Here is a 24,032-nt window from a genome sequence, read left to right as displayed (position 1 = left end):
CTAATGCTCAGAACCCCTCACCCCCACCTCCGCAGAGCTCCACCCCCTGGGGCAGAGCTGTGGGTAGGACTTGCCACCCCCTGGGGCAGAGCTCTGGGCAGGACCTGCTACCCCATCCACCCAGCAGTCCTTGCCCCCAGCTCTCACGGCTCAGGCTCCTTTCCACCTGCAGGCTCTGGCACTTCTCTTGGCGTGTGCCTGCTTTCCATAAACACACATTTGGTGGTGATCATGGAGCCATTTATCACAGCGTGAGAGGTCGATTAAGTAAGGTGAGCTGGTGCCAAAGTTTTCCTTCATTACAATTCAAAAGATGAAAAATCCCTCTCCACTACTGGATTTTTACATGGTTGGTTTTTAATCTCCTTTTTATTAGCCGTGCACACTCAGGCCCCCACTGATAGGCAGCATGGCAGGAGTGCTTGCCGGGTGGGGGGTGTCTTTGGACTCCAGCTGCCGTAAGCTGGACCATTACCAATAACATTATGATCATAATTGCTTGCCCCTTCCTCAGGGCCTTTTATCCTAAGATCCCTGTGTATCTCCTAAACATTAATTAACCATCTCAAAACACCCCTCAGAGAAGCCACAACAGCCAGTTTTCCAGTTAAGCCTTCTGGAAAAAGCTTCTCTCAAATACATACGCTGCCACCCTTGTGGAACCATCTGTGCCTGGGACACAGGAAGTGACAGCAGGGCCTACGGTGCATCTGTTCCCAGGAGGTGGCTTGTGTTCACGTGTGGCCTTGTGAGGGTGACAGGCTCCAGGTCAACCCTCAGATTTCTACTCTGCAGACCCAGTGCTGGCACTTGGGGCTCAGAGTTCCTCCTCACTACCTCCTCAAACACATTCTTCTGCTGGGCCCAGACTGTCTCCAGTCCAGACTGTCTTGGGAGCCCCTCAGGGGGAGGAGCCTCATTCACATCTGTATTCCTAGGACCTGCGCTGAGTCCTGAGGGCGAATGGTTTTAGGCCAGCATTGCACATACGGATGCGCAACAGAGGGCAAAGAATAAGAAGAGCGTGCCTGCCAAACCACAAGGGGGCCTGGGCCAATGCAACCTGTGGCATTCGGAAGACAAATCTAAGTGCTCGCTTCAGCAGCACATATACTAAAATTGGAAGACAAATCTGAGATGGCCTGCACAGTGGCCTGGCAGCCACATGGACTCAGAAAGGGAAACAGCCTTTCAGTGAACCAATGGCACCAGCTTACCCAAACTCCCTGTCATCCTCCTCTGTGACACAGATGAGAGCTTTATTTGTTCCCTAGACCTCAGGTGGGTGACAGGACATGGATGGCCCTGGGGTCCTCCTCTGACAAGCACCAAGCTCCACAGAGCCCTGAGGAGGAGGGTTGTGTGTGTGTGTGGTGGGGGGGGGGGGCGACCAGAGATAAAGTAGGTACCACCCATTGCAGTGCCCCGGGGTTGGGGGTCACTTATTTGAGGGGTCATATCACACCACAGGGCCCAACTGGAAACCAACTATATCTTCACATCCATGGAGCAACATGAGGACGCACTGAGATGCAAGTCAAGATGTGTTTCCTGCACAGTGGCCTTCATCCCCTCAGCAAGGGTCCTGGGTGCTGGTGACAAGGTGTAGAAGAAGCAGGCAGCTATTCTCATGGAGTAGGGAGGGAGTTAGGCCTTCAGAGCTGGGCAGACCCTTTTAAGACTACAGATGCCACCATCCCCAATAATTCTACAGACCCGTTATCCTTGCCTTTTGAAGCCTTTTAGAGGCAGGGTACATACAGCCATTCCACTGGCAATCCCCTTTTTGGGAAATGTCTGAGGGCCAAGGAAATTGCCTTCACTGCCCCAGGACAGCCCTGGCACTTGTCTCCAGGACACGGTTATTTATGATACTGGTCCCAGGGCTTGGGCTTTCTGGCTAAAAACTCTGTGGATCTAGGTAAAAATGCAACAGGCTGCTCAAAGTGCATAATCACTGCCCCTTTTAGATCATCTTGAATAATATTACGGCTGAATCTCACAGACCATGGTGGGATGCCTGCATGGTCTGAGCCACGGCTGCATGGCTGGGACAGAGCCAGCAATGCTGTGGGCGAGGCCTCACTCTGCACCTACCCTTCTACTCCTCTATGAAGCTGCTTCACCAGAGGAGCCTCTGTGGACCAGCAGCTCCCACATCATTAATGCAGAGATGACTTCCAGATCTGATCTAAGCTTCATACCTGTTTATCCATCTATAAACAAGGTGTCAAATACCTTGGTCTGGGTGTTATAATCACCTCAGAAGTACACATACCTCCTCCATCTTCTCTCCACTTTCTCTCCAAAATCCCTACTCCTCCTGTATCCCACCTCCTAGCAAACGGTTTCAATGTCCACACAAGGCAGACGTCTGAGATTCCTCTTCAAAATCTCCTTCCCCACACCCCCCATGCCCTTGGTCTGCAAACTTCAGTCAATGCTCTCCATCTTCCAATGAATTCTCAAAGTTTTCCTCCCCCTCCAACTTCCAAGGCTTTCACCTTGCCCCAGTTTTCACGATGCCCCTGGGCTCCCATGTTTTCCCTGCACAGTACATTTTCCTTACCTCTAAGGTACAACCCAACAGTGTCCTATACCATCTTGGAAGTCTGCACGGTGGCCCACTTCAGCGTCAACCTAAAGATCTGTGTCTTCAGCTTCATTTTCCAGAGCTATTCTCCCTCTGGCTCCTGCCCCCCTCGCTGGTTTCTTCACACCCCCACAGGGGCGCCTTCTGTGCAGGCAGAAGGATCCTCAGTTCCATATCTCATCAGGTTGCTTGCCTCTTTAAGCTTTGTCCTGAACATCTTGGGGAGCTCTGTCCTAATTCTTAGCCTGACTAACTCCCACCATCCCAACATCACCCTGGGAAGTCTTCTGAGACCTCTCCTGACCCACCTCCTTAACCATGAAGGGAGGGGTCCTTCCTGGACTTCTAAAACACCCTGTGCACCCACAACACTATGCTGTGGTCACTGATTTTCTCGTCCCACTCCCTCACAGCAAAGAAGAACCATGTCTTTCTTCCCTCAATGAATGACTGTACCATTGGGTGGGAATTATTGATTCTGCTTCTTCTAACATGTTCCTTTTGGTGGAGCCCCCACAACACAATAACCTAACTAAGTTAAAGACTGTCAGCTACAGAACTTTTACTTTTTATTATTTCCTTTAAGAAAACAATCTAATACCTTTCCTAGCTATAGCTACCTGCTGTTTGCATATTGAAAAATAAGGTCCTGCAATAAAGTTTCCCTGCTTTCTTCATTCATTTGACCAATACATTTGATTTACATGTCAGGGACACTGACATGGGGTTGTCAAGCAGATATTTGGAAATGTAGGTCTGTAGTTCTGGAGGTGGGTCTGAACTGAAGACAGAAAACTGGAGACCCTGGGGTGGGGGATGGTCACCAGCAGCAAGATGGCAGTGGAAGTCATGGGAATCAGTGCTTCTCTGTAACAAACTAACCTAAGGTTAATTTCTGCACGTTTGTAAGATCTCCTCATTTTAAAGAGTTATTCACTTCCAACCTATTCTAAGATTGAAGGAGAAGCCTCCATAGCTCTGGGGTTAGAGTACTGGTCTTGTATTCTTAGGCTGGTGGGTCTTTCTGCCTTCTTTGCACTTCTTTCTTCTTACAGAATAATGCCTCATGTTCTTGTTTGGATATACCCTTCTTACTTCCTTTCTTGTCTTAACTCAGTACAGTGATCCAGAAAGATAATGTGCACAAACAGGTTGCAAAGTATAGAGTGTTATTCAAAATGTCACTACAACTGGGGATCCCTGGGTGGCTCAGCAGTTTAGCACCTGCCTTTGGCCCAGGACATGATCCTAGGGTCCTGGGATCGATTCCCGCATCAGACTCCCTGCCCGGAGCCTGCTTCTCTCTCTGTCTGTCTCTGCCTCTTTCTCTCTCTCTCTGTGTCTCTCATGACTAAATAAATAAAATCATTTTTTAAAAAAATGTCATTATTACTAAGACCACCAACAGCCTCTATTATCACCATTGCCGTCACCACCACTGCTTCCATCATCATTACTTCCCTCATTGCCATCACCACCTTCATCATGACCACTACCACCTCTATTATCAGCACATCCATCATCACCATCACCATTATCATCACCACCGCCGCCTCTATCACCAGCACCATTTTCAGCACCTCCATCGTCACCATCACCATTGTCATCACCACCACTGTATCCATCATTGTCTCCATCATCACCACCATTATCATCATCACGACCACCTGCATTATCACCACCGCCACCCCATTACCACCATTGTCTCCACCATCACCACCTCCATCATTACTACCACCATCACCACCTCCACCACTTATATCACCTCTACCTCAACCTAGCCTCCGTCCCTGCTTTTTTTCTCTGTAGCCCTTGCAAGCACTGCGCTGTGTGGCCACTAGAGGGAGGCAGCAGCAACAGCTGTGGCCTGGTAGGTCCAGGGTGTCTGGGCTGCACTTCCACTCCCAGGCAGGACTCACTAGTGTGTCCTACTTGTCAGAGGGAAGATTTGATCTTTCTTTCAGGCTAACTCATTTTCACTGCATTTTTGGGAACACTTTTGATATATAACATAACTGTGGTGGAATTATAGGCACCACATGATTCACATGTTCCAATTAATAGCTTTTACCCTCAGATTTTTCCAGAATACCAAGACCACTAGATTTATACAGTGTATTACACAGTATATTAGTTTTCTTTTCTTCAAAGCATTCCACATGTGTTATCTTATTCTAAGTATTCAACAGATTTGTTTGATTTGGGTTGTCAGAAGATATTATTATGATTATTACGACTAACATCCACTTAAGAGAGTTGGAAGCTGAGCCTGGGTGGGCTGCCCATCCTCTAGGTGGCAGGCCCCGCCATCCTAGACGCCATCCTTCCTGAATCCAGACACGTGTCCCCCTCCCTGCAGAGCTGCCCCTAGTAGAAGGAAGGAGGAAACCAAATGCAGCAGTGATGGCTACACTGCAGCTTGAGGTGCTCAAGTTCCCTGAGGCCTCCCACTGAGACTGTCGGGGGGGGGGGTGGGGGTGGGGGGGGCTTTCTGCAAAAACGGGGCGAGGCCTGGCAATGGCCATGCTTACCCAGGGAGACACGGCCCGCACTCGGCATCATTCTCCATGTCCCCCGGTGTCAGCACGGTGGCCCGGAAGAAGCCCTCGCAGTCCTTGTGGCGCCTGCATATCTGGTAGCCTCCTTTGGAGAACTTCTCTGCCGGGCAGGGGACACAGCCGTAGTCCTCATCTTTGGTGCCATAGCCGCAGGACTGGCCAAGGAACAGGACAGAGGGATCCAGGTGAGGGATCCAGCTGCAGCTGCACCTGCCCTGACTAGCCCTGTGGTCCTGTGGGCACTGGCACACCCGGTGTGCTGTGTGTATCATATGCGCTGGGCACACTGGCTGTTTCCAGAAGTTTCTCTTTGCTGGCTTTTGGCTCTTGACCTGTGCTAACTGCAACTCCCCTGTGTCTCCAACTCTGAGCTCCTTTCCCCAGTGCTCTTAGGATTCAGACGCTGCTCCTCTCCTGAGAGTCCCTGGATACATTCAGCCAGCTCAGGGGACGACCTGCCAGTGACACAGCCCATGGCTTCTGTCCCTCTCGGATCTCTACGAGAACCCTGAATGCTGGTGCTGTGGGTGTTGCTCAGAGTGCGTAACAGCAGCACAGGAGCCGTTCCCGCAGGACAGGGAGGCGCCGTGCTCGGGAATCACGATGCCGTCACTGCAGGACCTCAGTCATACCCCGACTCAGAGGACCTGAAACCCGCCTGATCAAAGTAGAGCGGGAAAAGAATCGCCCTCTGGATAAATGGGAACGTCTCCTGAGAAAGCTGTTCCTGCGCTCACCGCTGCCTAAATCCTTTAGCCACGGAGTCTGGGGACCGCAGACCAAGATTTAGCTTGGGGACCGCACGGAGAGCAACACACATGACGGTGACACCACCCAGGTGATGGAGAAGAGCTCCCCACACCTAGGGCGGCTGGTAGGGGCCTTACCAGGTAGGGCTCCTCCCCCGGGCCACACTGCGGACACTCGTGGCACAGCCCAGTGGTCTGGTTGTAGTACTCATTCTCACCGCAGTTGGAGTACTCTGCCCTGGCTGAGCACAGCAGCGACACCTGCCACGAGAAAGGACGTCCTTTTGGGCTCCATCCCTCCCTGGAGACACGTGTGCTCCAAGGACCCTGAGCAGGTGCTGGGGGGGAGGAGCCTCAAGGGCGGGCCTGCTGGTTACGTGGTGCTCGTGTGGTGCCAGGTCTCCGTAACTGCAGCTGATAAACCGGGCAGGCCACCTCACGTCCTGCCAGCTGGCCTCACTGCTGGTCCCCCTCCCCGCTCCATCAAAACGCCATCCCGTCGTCTGTTCACCCACGCAATCTCGCTTCCACCCTCTCCAGAGTCGCGGAGGAGGTGGCCCTCTTCCGGGAGCCTCTAGACCAGAGGATTGCAGTCACATGCCGCCTCTTCTCCATAGGAAGCCTGATGATGAGGGCCTGGATCGTCCTCAGCTGCAGGACCCACAGGCATGGTGCTCACCAACGGGCGCTGGGTTGTGCATATTGCAACACAAAGAACTAGTTAAGAACCTTTCCATCTGTAGAACCCTAGAAATGGGGCTGCCAAGAAGTCTAATCTGAATCGGGTGCTGCTTGGTGCTTCTTGCCCTCAGAAGAGCCCAGTGAAGGGGCTGCTAGCGGCATCAATCCCAAGGGACAGCTGTGCAGACGGACATGGGAGAGGCCCAGGAGCTGGCCTACAGTAGCATGGAAGGCAGAGGAGCTCTCACTGGAACCTCCTCCAGGGCCACTGCAGGTACTCACAGGGTTAGGGTGCACTTACCACTAGGACGGGGAGCCAGGGCATCCGCTTGCGGTCTCCTGTGTGAGCCATCTGCTCCTGCGGCTCTGCCTGAAAGACACACATCATAGCACCCCAGTGCCAGCAGGGTCTGAGCTGCCCCAGGACTGACTGGCCATGGCCCAGCCCCCACCCTCAGTCCGGAGCCTCCACTATGTCCCCGGGGGATGCGAGGGGCCCCCCTAAAAGTGAGGTCGGGAAGTAAATACACTCTAAAAGAAAAGATGGATTTTAAACTGAGGACCAGGCCTCGTAGGCTGACTCCACCTGTGGCCTTGCCAATGTCACACCCATCCCAGGGAGAAAGGACCAGAGTGCATGGAGGGCTGACTATCGAAGGCAGGGCAAAGACCAAATGTTCACCCGCTCACAGAGGCTGAAGAAGCCTGGCTGTACACGGAGCGTAAAGTCCCAATCCTCTGGCTCTGGCGCACCCCTGGAGGTAGTGCCAGGACTCAGAGTCTGCCCAGCTCCTTCCCACTCCACTGCCCACTGTCCCAGCCCCACTGTCAGCTTCTTCCTCTCTCTGTTGAGAACAGGTTGTTGTCAAGGTGGTTAAGAGTGTGCACCAGTCCAACCACTTCATTTTATAGCCAAGACAACTGGAGCCTGGAGGGTGTAGTGACTCGTCCAGGGCCACATAGGGTAGCCCAGGCACTCAGAGTTTCCCCAGCTGCTAGGTCAATGCACTGCTTTGAAGGAGGAGGTATTGAGTTTTACTTTTCCATCATCAGGATGGGAGGCCTGTGTTTCTAACCAAAGCAGGTTTACCTGGGAGCCTAGCTACACGGAGACAAGTGACATGACCATGAGAGCGCCTACATCCCTTCATGGGTGCTGCGGGGTCACTGCTGTCTTGCTTTGACACTGAGGTGGATTCCAGACAAAACAGTACACTCTCTTCTCATGGCTTGCTTGTGTGCGGAACTTTCCAGAATAAACCACTAGCTCAGACAGGAGTCAAACTGGGCCTTGGGAAGCCCCCCAAGAACATTTGCCCTCTGAACCCTCTTGATTTGGGTGAGCCTTCTCTGCCCACAGAAACCCATAGTTCCTGATACCACACACAAAGTATCACACTATGTGGTATTGCTCAGAGCAGGAGACCTGATAAGTGGGAAATCCATTCTTGTTTCTGGAGAAAAGCCTTGAACTTAGTCTCTTCAATGCAATATCTTTTTTTTTTTTTTTAAAAAGTATTTTATTGTATTTTTTGTTTACTTGAGAGAGGGGCATAGGGATGGGCAGAGGAGAAACAACAGGGAACAGCTCTGGGTTTGTAGTTGTAGAGGCTTCTGTACACACAGAAGTAGGCTTGCAGCGATATCCACTAAATTTTCGACAGATCTGTTTGGCAGGGTTGACATAGGGTCGGGGTGACTACGGACTGAGGGGGTGATGGGGAAGGCTCCTCTCCCACACGGTTGTCAGCGTCAGAACGATGCACAGGTGTACATGTGAACTTGAGAACAGGAAGAAAGGCAGTAAAGATCTTTCTCTTCAGGAGGAAGTATCTGATTGCTCTGAGAACAGGCCAGAAGGATGTCCCGAGGGGATTCCAGACACAGAGGCCCTGCTGGAGATGGTGGGGGTGGGGGTGGGGAAGACGAGGATGAGGATGGGGCAGGGCCCCGGGGGCCTGGATCTTTCCAGGATCCTTCTTCTGCTTACCTTGGAGAGGTTCCCACCTGCAAGTAACATCAGGGGGCCTCTGGGGCAGAGTTAGTTTTCCAGAAACTCCTGGGGAGATACAAAAGCTGCTTTTTCTCACCTTCTAGCATGCTGGCTGCCTTGCAATTCAGGGCCACATTGACGTTGGAAACACACGAAAAGGGCTGAGGCAAGATTAAAGCACCCAGCCACCCCAGTGGTGAACTTCTGGGTGTTTTCCTTCTAGCAAGGGAGCAAGCCGGGGCAGGCAGGACGGGAGCAGAGGGAGGCCCAGCCTGCAGCCCTGCCAGGCGGGGAGGGTAAGGCGCGAAGGAATCAGCTCCCTGTCCGCGCACAGCCTGGCCCCTGCTTCAGGACGGTGGGTGGGTCGCAGAGAGGAGTCTGCAGCCGGGGCCAGAGGCTCTCTCCAGGAGAGTTACAGCCCTGGAGGCCTTCCAAGAACAATACTAAGGGTTTCTAATTTAATTGACTTCTAATTATAGCTGAGTCTGGGAGGGCTTCCCTGTAAACACTGCGGAGGGTTGGGCTGGTGCACCCTGGTGTCAACCTGGAGCGTTTATTGAGAGGCTCATTAAAGATGTTCCCAGGCGAACCCAAGAAGGCAGAAAAGAAAAACAAATACATAAGGTGAAACAAAGTCTGTGGTGTCAGATGCATTTCCCTCACGACTACCAATGCTCAGAGAGGGTACCCAGGGCCGGGGAGGAAGGCCAGGGCGGCCTCTGTTTAGGGTCCCTGACGTCCCTGCAGATGCAGCTCTGCACTGGGGAGCCAGCCTGGCCTGGCAGCCCAACTGCTCCAGAAGTGACCTCCTGGTTGTCTCTGAGGATCGCCTGTGGCCTGAGCAGGGCGGCGTCCTGGCCTGCCAGCTGTCAGAGGTGTGATCGCAAGGCACTGAGCCCCCAGGACTCCGCCAGTGATGGAGAAATGAAGCAGCCCTTGTCCCCGGACAGAACAGGCTTGGCTTCACCGTGCACCTGACCTGCTGGCGGGTGGTGTGGTCCGGGGGCTGCTGGGGCCCTGAATCCACCACAGCCCGCCCAGTCTTGGAAGCATTTTCCTCATCTCATGGCCACATCTTTGTGCCTGTGGCCACTTGCATGACAGCACAGAGACCCGACTGGGTGAGTGCTGTGCAGGAAAGCACGGCTCCCGGCTGCGGTCACCGCTTCTCCTGTCTCCACGGAGTCTTCCTCAGCACAGCATCCTCTGAGAACAACACCACAACCATGAAAACACCAGCGACGGCTGTGGAGCTCCGACCCCAGCCCCAGCACTGCCCTGGCCGAACCCTCTGCACCCTGCGCCAGCTCAAGATCAAGGGGCGGGGAGAGCAGGCGGGAGAGACAAGCGCGGCTGGGATTACTGGCGCGATTCGTTCCCTTTCCATCCTGTGACCTCAGCCTGCAGTCCCAGACCTGCTGTGAACCAAACAGGACAAAAAAAAGGGGGTAGTAATGTAGAGCAAGGGCTGAATCACATCTTGGCAAGTTCTGTCGCTACTCAGTGCCTCAGTTATAGATAAACCTCACTGCCTTATCCATGGAATGGGTGTAAGAGGAATGCCTGCCTCGCGTCGGGGAGGAAGGGGGGCCTGACCATTCCTGAAAGTGAACTTGGCCTCTCCTGCTGTGACCACCACCTCAGCTCCAGCCTGGGCATTCCAGGCACATGGTTTCCCTTTAACATCCTCACGCTGTGGCAAGACTCCTGCTGACACCAAGCAGGCTGACTCCTGCAGACCAGGGCTGGGAGGACGCTCTGGGAATAGTGTGGTTGAGCCCCTGGTTCAAAGTACTTAGGGGAGAGTGTGGGGCCTGCACAAAACCAGAAGGTTCAGGGCTCTGGTGGAGGTGCAGCCTAAGGAAGCTGTGTTTGGTTAACCTGGAGGATTGGATGGCATTGAGAGGTCTCAACATCCCACATCCACGCAGGACTATGAAGCCTCTTCAATCGGGCTCAGTTCTGGGCCAGAGGTGAAGAGCTCACAGAATGAAGCCTACCTCCTGCCCTCCGGGTGCCTGGAGAGTGAGGGGCCAGAGGTCACCCACAGTCTGGGGCCGGGGTGGGGGGTGGGGTAGGAAAGGCTTGGGTTACCCTGTGGTGCACCAGGTTCCTGCACAGGGCAGGAACGGCCTGATCTGTAGTGTCTGGCTACTTCAACGATATAAATACTCTCCCCATGGCATTTCAGCCGCTGATTGAAGCTTCCACAGAGACGACTGACTACGAAGAAGCCACAGGGGCAGGTGGCCTGCACTTTTGGAGGCACCTGACCTATTCTTGGGGAGATCAGGGCAGGCAAAGTCTCCCTAGGTCCTGAAGGGCAGGTGAGAGTTTTCATGGAAACAGGTGGGGAGGTGTCCCAGGAAGTAGGAGTACGGGCTCCAAATGGCTGCAGGCAAAGCCACTGCTGGGCCAGAGGGCTGGACACGAAGTCAGATGGGCCAGGAGGTTCTGCAGGCCTTGTGCGGAGGCGGGGCAACGCAGGGACCAACCTCCCACTGCGGTGACAGGAGGAGCCACTCTGGCAAGAAGCGTATGCAGAATGCCACCCGAAAGACACGCATCACTAAGTCACGTGAATCCTTTCTGCTTACTGAGTGCAATGGACTGATCTACTACATCCCATTATTTTTATTCCGTTGGATCAATGGCAGGAGTTGCTGCCCATAGCAAGGATCGGGTAGACGGCCGTGTGGACACAATCAGTAAGCCAAAAACCACCCGCTTAGATGGACAAGGCAGGAGGGAGGAAGCCTGCAAGGAGCTGATGGTGGCCGACCTCAGGGGGAGCCAGCGGGTAGAGAGGGGGGCCTGGAGGATCCAGGACTAAGGAGACAGGTCACCAGAGGTGACGGAGCCTGGAGGCTGGCCCACATCTCCACTCAGCTCCTGGGTGCACAAGACATGTGTGAGGCTCCTATAGGCAGGTGGGAAGTGTGACAAATGTGAACACACTGAAAAGTCTGGAGGGCCTCCAAGAGGAGGCAGAATCTGGCAGCTGCACACATGAGTTGAGTTTGGGAGAAATATCTGAGCAAGGGAGTGTGTCTATGTGGCCACCATAGTGTCAAAGCAGCCTGGGTTCCAATGGGTTCCTTCTGGGCCTTAGGGAGGGTCGGAGCATGAAACAGAGGAGCTGTGTCCTCGGGTGGCTTCCTTTTTCTCTGGGTAGAAAATCTCCAGGTTGGAGACTGCTGGATCACTCTGCTCCAGCAGCCTTTCTGGAACTCGGAGAAAGCCAGGGTTCCGGCAGATGAGGAAGCACAACCTTCTGTGACGCTGCATTCCAACACAGCCTCACGGGTACTGCAAGGAACTGAGAGGTGGAGAAAAGTCTAGATGGTTTGGAGATAAACCGTTCCATGACAGGACTTCCGGAGAAGACCAGGAGTGAGGCCCATGTGGAGCCAGAGGCAGTGGGGACTTGCGGAGCTGAGCCTCCCTGGGGGGTGCTCACAGGGCCATGCGGCCCGAGTTCCCCGGCACTGGGTCCCCATCTATCTGGGCGGAGGGGACAGCGACTCTACACGCCGAACTGTGCCAACCTGCTGCCAAGGACCTTTCCGGCAGCGTACCCTCTGCTCACTTGCTCTGAGCCAGGCGCACCCAATCCCAACCTCATTTGCTGGTGGTCTTGGCTCACAGTATCCACCATCCTCCCCACTAGCAGTTCCCAAGGGCCAAGTACCTCCCAGACACTACGGTGGGCTCCTTAGTCTGTATTAAGCACCCAATCCTCCCTGGTGGGCTGGCTGAGAGACAGGGGCACCCCAGATGGCGGACATCTCAAATTGGGTCAAAATGATCTTCCCGCCAAAGCAGCCATGACCACCACATCATCTCCAGTAAATCAAAGCCTAGACAGGAAACCGAAACTTTCCATCCAGGACTTTCCAGCCAGGCCCCCCCCCCGCCCCCCATCGTCTGTACTATCCCCACCCCCAGCCAATCACCTAGGGACACGGTGTTCCCTTGCCTAATTTGGCAAGGGACCCACCCGGATCTGGACCCAGAACCAATAAGGCTTAAAAACCCCCACACTCCCCAACCCGGGTGCTACTTCCCTGACTTGGGCCACCTCTCCGAGTCACGGAACCTCGCCCGGGAGCGCTCCCCATTAAAAGCAACCTCGAATCTATTGCCTGGCTCTGCTGGTTTTTTAGTTTTTTTATATTTTTTATTTCTCTGCTGTTCATTTTGGAAAGAACCTAACACTCACCACTGCTGAGCCAGTGGGGACTTCTACAACTCCGTTTGCTCCAGCAGAAGCCAAGGCACAGAGAGGCTGTGTACTTGCCCCAGGTTGCACAGCAGTGGGGCAGAGCCAGGGTCTGAATCTACACAGTCTGCCGCCGCTGCTCACTACTGCTGCCCTGAATGTAAGTTAATACAGTCCGGGCTACTTGCGATGTAGACAAATATCTTTTTATTCTAAGGCAATGATAAGGTCTGCAGGACTGTGGGCTCCTGTGGGGGCCAGTCTCAGGAGGTTTCTTGCTTTCTTGCCCTGCGTGATACTCCTAGGACCCCAAGGGGGCAACGTTCTCCTCTGAATGTAGAGTAATTTGGCTCCCTTTCCAACTGAGCGATTGCTAGGAGGCATGCAGAAGACCCCAAGTGTGACAGGGCTTAGTGGGCACCTGGGTGGCTCAGCAGTTGAATGTCTGCCTTTGGCTCAGGACGTGATCCTGGGGTCTTGGGATCAAGTCCCACATTGGGCTCCCCACAGGGAGCTTGCTTCTCCCTCTGCCTGTGTCTCTGCTTCTCTCTGTGTCTCTCATGAATAAATCAATAAAATCTTAAAAAATAATAGCATGAAGGGAAAAGATGACAATGTTCCTGGCAACCAGAGGTCACAGAAGTCACAGACAGCTGTGTGGCTGTATCTCAGACTGTGGCAGGTGTGTGACCTTAGCTCTGAGTCACCGTGGGCATGGCTGGGAGGTACTGCCACCTACATGAGTGGCTGAGAAAGAACAACAATGCCCTCTTCTTCATAGCATTTGACAGTTTCACACTCTCCCTCCTACACTGGCTCCTAGAAGGATCCTTCGACAGTTGGGCTCCCACATTCTGAGAGCAGTGGTTCTGGAAGGCTATGTAGCGTGTTCATGCTCGGGGCTTGGCAACTCCAGGTGGGGGCCCTGTCAGTGAACCCTGTCTGCTGCTCCTCTGGCAGCAGCGGCCGTCTTCCTAGGAGATGACATCCTGCCTCACTTTCTCGGAAGCTCCCTGTGGCATTCCCACCTGCTGATAAGACCGCATGGACAGCAGAATTCTTTGTGCTCTTGTGGAAGGATTATGGGCACCTGCCTTGATTGGGGATTGGACAACTGGCAGGGCACACGAGGTGTGAGGACCCACGGGCTTCAAAGCCCCCGACATCACAGGTGCGGGCCGCTGCCTGTGGTCCTCAGGCTGTGGCCTCTCTCCTCGGCCCGCAGCAAGGGGAGCTGCTTTCCCTTCACACACCCACTGCAGACTAGACCTTTTCTCCGCGTCTCAAGCTGGCCTGGATGTCACAGGCAAGGCCGAAATAAGGTAAAATCTGTCTAGCCTTGCTGCCGCCCCCCCCCCCAGCCGGGGTGGGGCTATCTCTGGAGCCCAGCAGCAGCACCATCACCTGGGAGCTGGGTAGAAAGGTTCCAGCAGAGCCCCGGCCCACCTGCTGCTTCAGCAGATCCCTGGGGGAGTGGGGAGTGTCTGCGTGCGCCCGGAAGCTGGAGAAGTGCTGGGCGAATGGCCTCCTTCTGACTTTTTTTTTTTTTAATTTTTATTTATTTATGATAGTCACAGAGAGAGAGAGAGATTGAGGCAGAGACATAGGCAGAGGGAGAAGCAGGCTCCATGCACCGGGAGCCCGACGTGGGATTCGATCTTGGGTCTCCAGAATCGCGCCCTGGGCCAAAGGCAGGCGCCAAACCGCTGCACCACCCAGGGATCCCTCCTTCTGACTTCTTACTCAGGCCTTGTTTCATTCCTCCCTGCAGACCCAGACAAGGGCTTCCCCTGGGTCTCTCCCTCCTTAAATTCTGACCGTCTCCCAAGGAACAAATGCTGTCTTTGGCCTCACCCTGCTCAGTACTGTGCACTAGACCCGGGGACTCCTGTGCTTTGTGAGTTCATCACGCATTCGTCATTTATTCATCAGTGACTGCGAGTCGCTCCCGTGTGATGGAGACCGTTGGACACAGTAACAGACAGACAAGGTCCCTGCCCCACTGCATCTTTATCTGCCCAGGAGACAGAGAGAACACACCATTACCCAGGACTTCAGGCCAATTCTCACATTTAGAAGGGGCACTCCCTCGGGTCTAGCCTTATGCTGGGCTGTAATGGGGTTCAGGGTGGGCCACCCCAAACATGTCACTTTGGTGTACTATTTTGAATTTACATCAGTCAAGAAACACTGGTGCCAGGACCCTTGGACCGTCCTTTGTGCCCCTGAAACAGGAGATAAATGTCCGCTGGGAAAGGCGCCCTCACTGTACCAGGAGATGCAGAGGATCCTTATGCCCAAGGTGGGGAGGCTGCATAAACACACCCTTTACTTGTTTACCACCCAAGCCCGAACTTCTTATCTTGTCAATTCTTCCCTAATTGTTTCTCTGTCTAAAAGGTTTGGTCACATATTTTTATGGGCTCCTACAGGTACAAAATTAAATTTGTTTTTCCCCTGTTCATCTGTCTTCTGTCAATTTATTTATTAGACCAGCCAAAGAACAGAGAAAGGAAGTAACTGCTCTCCTCCCTTCCAGCAGTTTGCCCCGGGGGTGACCTTCACCCTTGGAGGGCTGGCTCTGCCCCTAGGTCGCTGGCAGGCACACTTCTTGGTTATGCTCCGTGTTGGCTACTACCTTTGGAGTAAGTACAGAGAGTCACCATTGGGGCCAGAGGACAGTTGAGTCTCAGTGACTTCACTGCTGGATCCAGGTGGGCCACCCCTGGAATGTGACCACTCTGATATGTGAAGATGCTGCTTCTTCCCTCCGGGAAGGTGGTATAACCCCCGAGCTACACCTGAGGCGCCCCCAGCCTTGAATCCGCTGGCGGGGCTGAGACAGTGGGGCGAGGGGAAGCCTTTGTAGGAATGAGGGCTTCCCAGTTACCTATTTAAGCATGTGGGACATGGGTCTCTCTGGTTTTGGTCCCTCCACCTCTCCAGTGGGCTCACCTGCCAGAGAATTCTCAGAAGGCAGTGCTAGCTGACTGTCCAGCTGCAGTGACTGGGGACAGAGGTCCCACCAGCTCCCTGGGAGCAGCGCTGTCCTCCTGGCCCACATCATGGGATGGGGGACCAGAGGCAGAGACAGCAAGGTCTGTGGCTGGCCCACCCTGGTCCTTAGCACAGGCGCTTCGTGGAGAGGCGGGGTGCTGGCAGCTGCCTGTGCTTTGGGGAGGCAGCTTCCTGCCCCCCACCCCCCACTACCCTCTCCTGCCTGGCCTCCCACACGCTCCCCTCCCGCAGGATGATGCCCCAGGGAAGGCTGCTGGTGGCCTCCTCCCCACACATCCACAGGATTCCTTTGCTCCCCAGACTCCCCAGAAGGCCTCCACTTCCCACCAACAGAGACAGACCTTCACTCAGCCTCCGGGAGCCTGTGGAGGTCGTTATCAGAGCAGCTGAAAACATTTCCATTTGATGTGATTTATGGCTCTCAGGAAGCTTCCCCCTCCCATCTCCGGTGGATTGCTAATTGATGCTGGATTGTGAAGAGGTTAACTCATCTTCTTTCACTTCTGTTTGAGTCAAGTCTGTCTCATTGGAAGCAGCTGGAAGGTGTCCTGGGATAAGGCGTCTCATTGCAGTGAGGGGTTGGGACCTTGAAGTCATACCAGCCCACAGGAAGGGTCCTGAGCTTGCCATCCTGAACTTCTTAGTGATTCTTAAAGGAGGGGCCCCCCATGTCCATTTTGCATGGCCTTGCAAACTAAATAGCCTGTCCCCTTCTTAGGCTCTCTGGCCGGGCAGGCAAGGCTGCCATATGGCCTGCTGTTGGGCCGCCCTGCCTGGGAAAGTGCAGCCCAGGTCAGGAAGAGCCCAAGAAAAGGAGCCGAGGCCCTCAGGAGCCTCACTACCTCCCGAGACTCAGGAGTACAACCCCAGAGGGGTGGAAGAGGCAGGCTGAGAGACACTCCTGCCGTGCAGAGCATCGGGGTATCCTAGGGCTTTAACTCACAGCACAGGAGGACTTTAAGGGGCCAGTCTCCATTCTTGCCCACGGCACAGAGAAACTTCCATTCAAGGCTTCTGGTGAAGGTTTCAGGGCCATGACAGGTTAACCGACTGTCACCAACATCTCTGGGGTGGGGACAGTGTCCATACATTCTCTCAAGGATAGGATTTTGAGTGAAAACATATGCATACCATATATGTATATATGCACATATCTGTGTACACATGTGCGCATGTGTGTGCATATACATACCTCTTTTCTAAGGTCAGAGATCTTTCTTTGTTGGAGGTACTGTGTTCAGGTATCAGTTGGCTGCACCTACTAGAATTTACTCTTGGGACAATTCTAGGGCTCCAGCTTTTCCCTCTCGTGTCAGCCTCTGGGGCCCTAGACCAGGTGAAAGGCCGCTGGGGACTTTCATCATAAGATGTTCATTTGAAGTCTGTGGTGCTTAAAATGGTTAGCAGAGCACAGGGTTGATGGTTCTAAAGGAGAAGCAGGAGGAGTTACTTCGCTTTTCCCAGAGTTTTGGGGACAGGTGGGGTGAAGCCCGGGGAGAGTGGGAGGAAATGGGAGCGGGTGCTGGCCGAGGAGGAGCCCTGGGTAGGAAGGCCCGAGTAAATCTACCTGTTCTGCTGGCAAGACCCAGACGGGTCCCACACAGAAGACCCAGCCTGCAGAGGTGCCACTGGGCGAACCTGCTGGGCAGAACCCTTGGGTGGCGATTTCCCACAGGATGCTGGCAAAGACTCTGGTGATTTGAGGTGAAGGTTGAAAATGAGAGTCCCCACGTTTTATTTTAAGCTTTAATTGAAATAATACTCAGAAAATAGTCATTCTTACACAAATAAGATAAACGCAACACAGGAAACATTAGCTACTTTTAGATTTTCCTTTGAAGGATCACTACTAACCCAAATAAGCATGTCAAACTATTTCAGATTCTATGGGGAGCATTAACTCTGTAGAAGCAGAATCTGGAAAGGCAGCAAAGAGCAAGGAAAACTAGCATTTTGGACATTTCTGTTCACATCACATCCTTCTATCTGACTCACCCGTTCCTGTCAGTTTTCATTTTCCTACAGGGAAACCAGCACTGATGGTAATTGTTTATGAAGTGCTGTAGACAGCCATGGCCCGAGAACACTCCCTAAACACCAAAATTATTATTGTTGTTTGTCAGACTAGGCCTGGGCTTCTCAGAATACTAATTACATTATTAAGCAGGTGCTTCTGCATTTGTGCAGGGAGAGCTGGGGCTGGATCCCAAAGAGGAGGGAAGCTCTCTGCTGCATTTGGAACAGGACATGGTGCTTGGATGCTACCACAATCTTGATGGCTTGCTCATGGAAATAATGTGGCCAGCAAATATCCATCTGGAAGTTCAGAGGGAGAGCAATTATCCTGATCCAGAGCTCCTGCTGTCAAGATATGTGCTCACAGTTTCATTTCTATTTCATTTAATGCCTTAGAGCTGAACGGATCTTGCAGAAGTGATAAAGCCAGGTGAAGCTTTAAAAAGAGTTCCTATTTTATTGCCTTATCAAAATTGGCAGAAGGCATTTTTAGGGTGAAATCAGGAAGGTTTTTGTAACTCAAATTCATTGCTTTAAATTATATAACCAAGTTTTTCTTGGGCTCTTATATAAACACAAAATTTTGTTGAGACATAATAGCAGCCACTCTCCAGCACTTAAATATGCAAGCCATCCATCCTTCCACTTGTCCATCTGTCCATCCATCCATCCATCCGTCTGCCTATCCTTCAGCCATTCACCCATGTATGCAATATTTATTGAAAACTTCCTCCAGACCAGGCTGAACAAACAAACGGACACAATGCCTGCCCCAGTGGTACCTCACAATATGGTGGACAATGTGAAAGAGTCACTGTGGGATGGACATGGGAGGGAGAGGAGTGATGGCGGGGGAGTGGGAGCAGGCAACCAGCTGGGGAGTGGGGAAGCCTGCCCAGACCTAGGGAAGGGGACATGGCCAGGGGTTAGCAGGGAATCACAATGGCAGGGGAGAGGAAGAGGAAGGACAGGACTGGGAAGGGTGTGCCCCACTGGGGACACTGAAAGTTGCAGGGTACTCCCTCCAGGTCACTGCTTTGTCCTCTTCTCTAAGCAACAGACCAATGAATTACTTCCTCAACCACATTCGGGTGAAATCAAGAACTCTTTCTCCTTTTCTTCGAAGGGCCTACTGTACCGGGTTTTCTGTCTCATCTCACGGTCCTTGTTTCTTTCCTCTCAGCAGCTCAGAGATACTTGGAAAGCAATACTTTCAGGCCACCCTCCCAAATCCAGCCTTTCTTCTTGTGTCTGGGTCCACTAGGGAATAGGGCATCTCATCTTAAAATATTCACTGTGTTAAGGAGGTGAGGCTTGATGCATGAATGTACCTGAAACACACTGATTTTACCCAGCAGCACAACCAAAATGAGAACATAAAAACAATTACTGGAAGACACACTGAGAGAATCCCAAGCCATGTCAGCCAAGTAAGAGACATCAATTTGACGGTGAAGGTATTCTTTAAGTAAAGGAAGTTGAAGGAGATAAACCACTTATTGGCACTGGGATCAATAGATCCTAAATTAGCTACAAAGCTGTGGCAAGCAATGAGGCAAGAAGGATCCAGAAATTGTTGCTATTATTATTTGCCCCTGAGGGGCCCTCAGACAGCCTGCTGCTCTCTGAGGATGGTGATTGTGGGTAATTGAAACGGCTCCCACCTGGGTGGCAGAGGCTGGGGAAGGGGGGCCTCTCAGACGGCTGTCTGAGAGGAAAGGTGAGCTGAGGGTGCACGGAAGGCAGGCGAAGGGCATGCAGCTCCTCACTGCCTGCACCCCTGCCGCACCCCCAATCTGCTCTGCCCTTCACACGTCTCTTTGAAGTCTGAGCCCAGAGAAACAAGACGACCCTTCGGTGCGGAGGCAGTCATGTGTGGCCTTTGCTCTGCGGGCTCTTGGGAGGCCCTGAACCTCAGACAGACGCTGGAGATGAAGGTGTTCAGGCCTTCTAGTTTATTCATCTTCTGGAGCAAAAGCCCCACAGCATCATCACACAACATGCATGTGGAGTTAGGCTCAGAGCAAGAGAAAAGCTGCTTCTGGGGAAGGGAGCTCCATTTTTGGACAATGTGTAGTGTGCTAATAAAATCCACACACTTCCAGTGTGTACAGGTCTGTTACTTTGATGCTGTATATGCCATGTAATGACCACCCCATTGTGATACTGAATGTCCTGCAGCTTTTAGAAGGTCCTCTTGCACCCTTTTGTCACCAGCCTGAACCACTGGGCCAGTTCTGATCAGTGTGCATTAGCCCTACTTGCTCTGGTTCTCTGTGTCACATGTGTTCTTTGTGTCTGGCTTTTTTCACTGGACATAATCATTGTGGTTCCTGCAGGCTGTGAGAGTTAGCTCCTTTGTAATGCTGAATAATATTTCAGGAACTCAGGAACTCATACACACGATGGTCACTCATTCACGCATTTGATTTATTCCTGCTAAGATCACACTGTATAAGGGGTTTTCAGTTGTTTCCTGGACATGGGCAATCCTGACCTCACATCTGACGTAGACAACTAAGGCCGGTTCCAAACAGGGCTGCTCCCGGGCTCGGTCTGAGTCTGCCCTAGACACTCCAGAATAGGGCTTGCAGCCATCTTCCCTTCCCATTGCCAGAGTCTGCAAGGCACCAACCAGCAGCATCCAACTGCATCCACCGACCTGCTCCCTTTGAGAGGCTCTCCTCGACCCCTCTGCCCTGGCCACCCCCTGATGCTGCTGCTGGCTGCCACAGAGAGGTACATGCCAGCTGTGAGCATCCCCAGATAAGATCTGTGGCCCTGCCACACCAGCTTGAGTGTGGCCAAAAGGGAAGGGTCAAGGGAGAAGAAAAATGATAGCATTTGCCCAGTGCCAATCCAGCGATGTGTTCCAGTCACATCAGCAAGATCGCTAGAGTACGGAAGACAGCAGCCTGTTTGCCATTATAAATCATCCTCCTCAACAAAATTCTCTTGTCCTAATATGTGTCTCTGCTCACATACAGAACTGGCTCCAAGAAGAAGCAAACCCAGTGTGTGCGTGTGGCTCTCGCTTCTGAGGATGCTGTGGTCTTGGGGACCGAAACACTGAGAAGGTGTGTATCCGGGGAGGTGGGATGCAGAGCGAGATGGTGCATGTGGGGTTATGAGAGGGCACAACCCAACTCCGCTGCAAGCCAAGGGCCCCCACTCAAAGGTTCCCTTGCAGTTAGATAAAGCAATGGCCTTTTCTGTGACCCTTATCTGATGAAAGCCCGGGGAGTCCCTACGAGAAAGGTCTCTTCAAGTGTTGGGTTTGCTGCAGGCAAATATACTCTCATCCTACTGGGAGAATTTACGGAGGGTGTACCCAGCGCCAGGCCCTGTTCATATACACATTCTCATTTAATCCTTTGAACATCTCTCTTCCCCATTTAACTTGTGAGCCAATGGAGCTCAGAGAGGTTGAGTGACTTGCCTGGGGTCTCACACAGAGGCTGCAGAGCTGGGCACACACCTAGGCTTGCTCCCCTTTCCACCATCTGCTCACACTGGGAACAGGGGAGCCTCAGCAAGAGCGCCAGAGAGAGCAGGGGGTGGTCAGAGGGAGCGGGGCAAGTCGGTGAAGAAGCCTGGGGTCAGTGGCACACGGACTGGGCATCATCTAACTGCTGCGGACCTGTGAGAGCCAGGTGGTGCCTTGGGAGGCCAGGAGGCCGTGTCCCCTGCTGGCAGCCTACCAAGTGAGGAGTGAGGCCTGTCCCCACTTGCACAGGGGGGGCCTTTGAAGACTCCTGGAACCATGGGTTCCAGCGGGTCCCTGTTATCTCCTCTCCCCTTTCAACATCTCGCCAGCTCCAGGATGCTGTGCTCCTGGGCAGTTTGGATGCCCAGGAAGAGTTCGGGCCCCAGGAACCCGGGAGGCGGGCAACAGCACACACCCTCACACGCCCAGGCTTTGAAGTTGGAGTTTGTTTGTTTGTTCCCTCACCCGTGGATCGTCTCCCGATCTTAAACCTGGGATCAGCCACCCCTCCCGCCTCCGTCTCCCACCATGGAAATGGCCAAGCACAGGTGGCGTCCCCGCGGGCTGCAGAACTGGGTGCAGGCCAGGAGTGTGCCCTTGCTGCTCCTCAAGGGGCCCCTTCCCCCTGAGTTAGAGTCCTTGCACGAGGCCAGCGGCTTGTGCATTTGGATCCTTCCTGTCAGGCTCAAGGGCTTGTTCTACCGGTTTGGAAGAGGATTCGTCTCTCAGGTTCCCTCTTCCAGCGCAGTAGCGGGCGAGCCTCGGGGAGGGCGGGCTCGCGAAGAGGTCCTGTGGGTTCATCAAGAGCCCCCTGGAGACCGAGCTGCTCTGATGAGCCTTCAGGGGTCCGGGGGTCACTGACGTGGACGCCGAAACCTTTCCTCCGTGGCCTCATTCACTCTTCCCGAGGTCGAGTCCCGCACGAACGTGACATAGGCCGAGCGGCCTCACCCCGTTCCGCTCCGCTCCTACCCGCGCTTCCTCCTCCTCCTCCGAGGAGCTGGAGCTGGAGTCACTGCGCAAGTGTTGAGTACCTTTGTCAAAACAATTGAAAGTAGCGCATCGCCCTGGGCAGGACAGGTAGCAACTAGTCTGGGTGATCCAGAATCCACGTGAAGAGAGCCACACAGGCTCGGGGGAGCTTGCTGTCTGAACGGGATTTTCCGAGCCAAGACTACGGTGCATTTGGCTTGGCTGGTGTGTGAAAGGACAGTGGCAGGAGTGGCCGTTGCTCCGAGCGTCCCCGGGGGGCACGGTCTGCTCCCCGGCCGGCAGAGGGCTGGTGGGCCCCCTTCTGAGTGGGAGTGCGGCATGTGCCCTGCAGCAGGCTGCAGGGTGAATGGTGGAGGGGGGGGCGCCCCCCAGCCTCTGCCTGCCAGCTCAGGGCTGAGCGCCGGGTGGCCAGGCTAGATCCACCACGGGGGGTGCTGTTTTCCCGAGACCTCGACTGGTGGCCCTGTGGAAGCTGAGGACACAGGCTCTCTGTCTGCCGGCTTCGCTGACCCCAGGATGAGATGCTTTGATGTGGAAGAGATCTGAATGTGAAGGCCTGAGGCAGATGCTTACTCAGGAGTGTGCACGAGCAAGTACCACCCAGCCACGTAGGAGCAAACACTCCTCTGTCTGGCGGGCATGGTATTTTCTTTGAGAAAACGTAAAATAGACTCACCGAGCCTGCCAGATGTTGGCCATGGAGCCCACACCGTTGCCTTTAATCTAAAACAGCTGTTACTCTCACAGTGGGTGAAGCAAGCTCTCCTGGACTGATGATGGACTGGGAAGGGTCTAAGCCTTCATGAACCCTGTAGACCTCAATAAAGATGCACCAAGCTCAGTGCTGGTCAGGATGGACATGGACACACACACCCCTGGGGCACTGCCAGGAGCAGGCACTGGTCCACTTGCTACATACATCAGCCCAGGGCGAGGGGCCGGCGGCGCTCCTTCCAGGGGTCCCACTGTGTAGGTAGGGCAATTGAGGCACTCTGCAGGAATCAGCCCTTCCTGAGGTCACAGGGTCAGGCAGAGTGGCTGAGCCAGACACCTGACTGCAGGAGTCTATATCTTAAGCCACAGGTCAGAGATGTGGTCCCCACCCTTGAGGAGGTGACATCTGGGGAAGCACAGCGCGGATGGTGTCTCTGCTTATTGGCAGGTCCGACCCTTCCCCTGGTAGAAAAAGGCGAGAGTTCCCAGGATCACCATATTGTACCAATTTGGTGACTTCAGGAACCTGTACCTTGCCTTCTAAACCAGAAAGTGCATGAATACAGTTTGTAGCTTTCCAACCCTGGAAAAGCATAGGGAGCTGTGACTGCCTCACCGTCTGTGCCCGGGGAACAGGAGTCCTCGTGGAGGATGAATGGCTGTGTGGCCATCAGCCAAACCCAGGCGGTGTTTGTGGCTGAGCCCTCCTGAACCCACTCCCTCTTCTTGCCCTAGTGGAGCACTCTGTTTATTCCAGGGGCCAATAGGGAATGCTATGCCAATGAATCCAAGTACACAACGTTTAAAGACACCTTTTACTAGGTGTTTCATTACATATTTCAGTACTTTGGCAGCCTGAATGCCATTTATTCCCATGCCAACAGCCCTAAGATGATGCCAAAGTATTTGGAACTAGAGTATACTGGTATTAAAATTAAAAAATACATTTAAAGCTGGAAACCTGGTAATTAGAAAGAAATATTAAATTCTTAAAGACAGAAAATGTCT

At 53.4% G+C, this 24,032-nt stretch overlaps 1 protein-coding gene across 2 annotated transcripts in view; it reads right to left on the bottom strand.

The window, feature by feature from the left end:
• Positions 1-24,032, bottom strand: part of EDAR (ectodysplasin A receptor) — a 94,636-nt gene that overhangs the window by 28,393 nt on the left and 42,211 nt on the right. For both annotated transcript variants that reach the window (XM_072844316.1, XM_072844317.1), the window contains exons 2-4: positions 6,883-6,951; positions 6,039-6,161; positions 5,125-5,306 (exon numbers count right to left, since the gene is read on the bottom strand). In XM_072844316.1, coding sequence (XP_072700417.1) covers positions 5,125-5,306; positions 6,039-6,161; positions 6,883-6,933 — 356 coding nt within the window. In that variant the 5' untranslated portion in view covers positions 6,934-6,951. The remainder of the gene's footprint in view (positions 1-5,124; positions 5,307-6,038; positions 6,162-6,882; positions 6,952-24,032) is intronic.

This window comes from Canis lupus, chromosome 11 (assembly GCF_048164855.1).
Source record: "Canis lupus baileyi chromosome 11, mCanLup2.hap1, whole genome shotgun sequence".
NCBI classification, from domain to species: Eukaryota; Metazoa; Chordata; class Mammalia; order Carnivora; family Canidae; genus Canis; species Canis lupus.
This window is presented reverse-complemented; position numbering and strand designations above follow the sequence as displayed.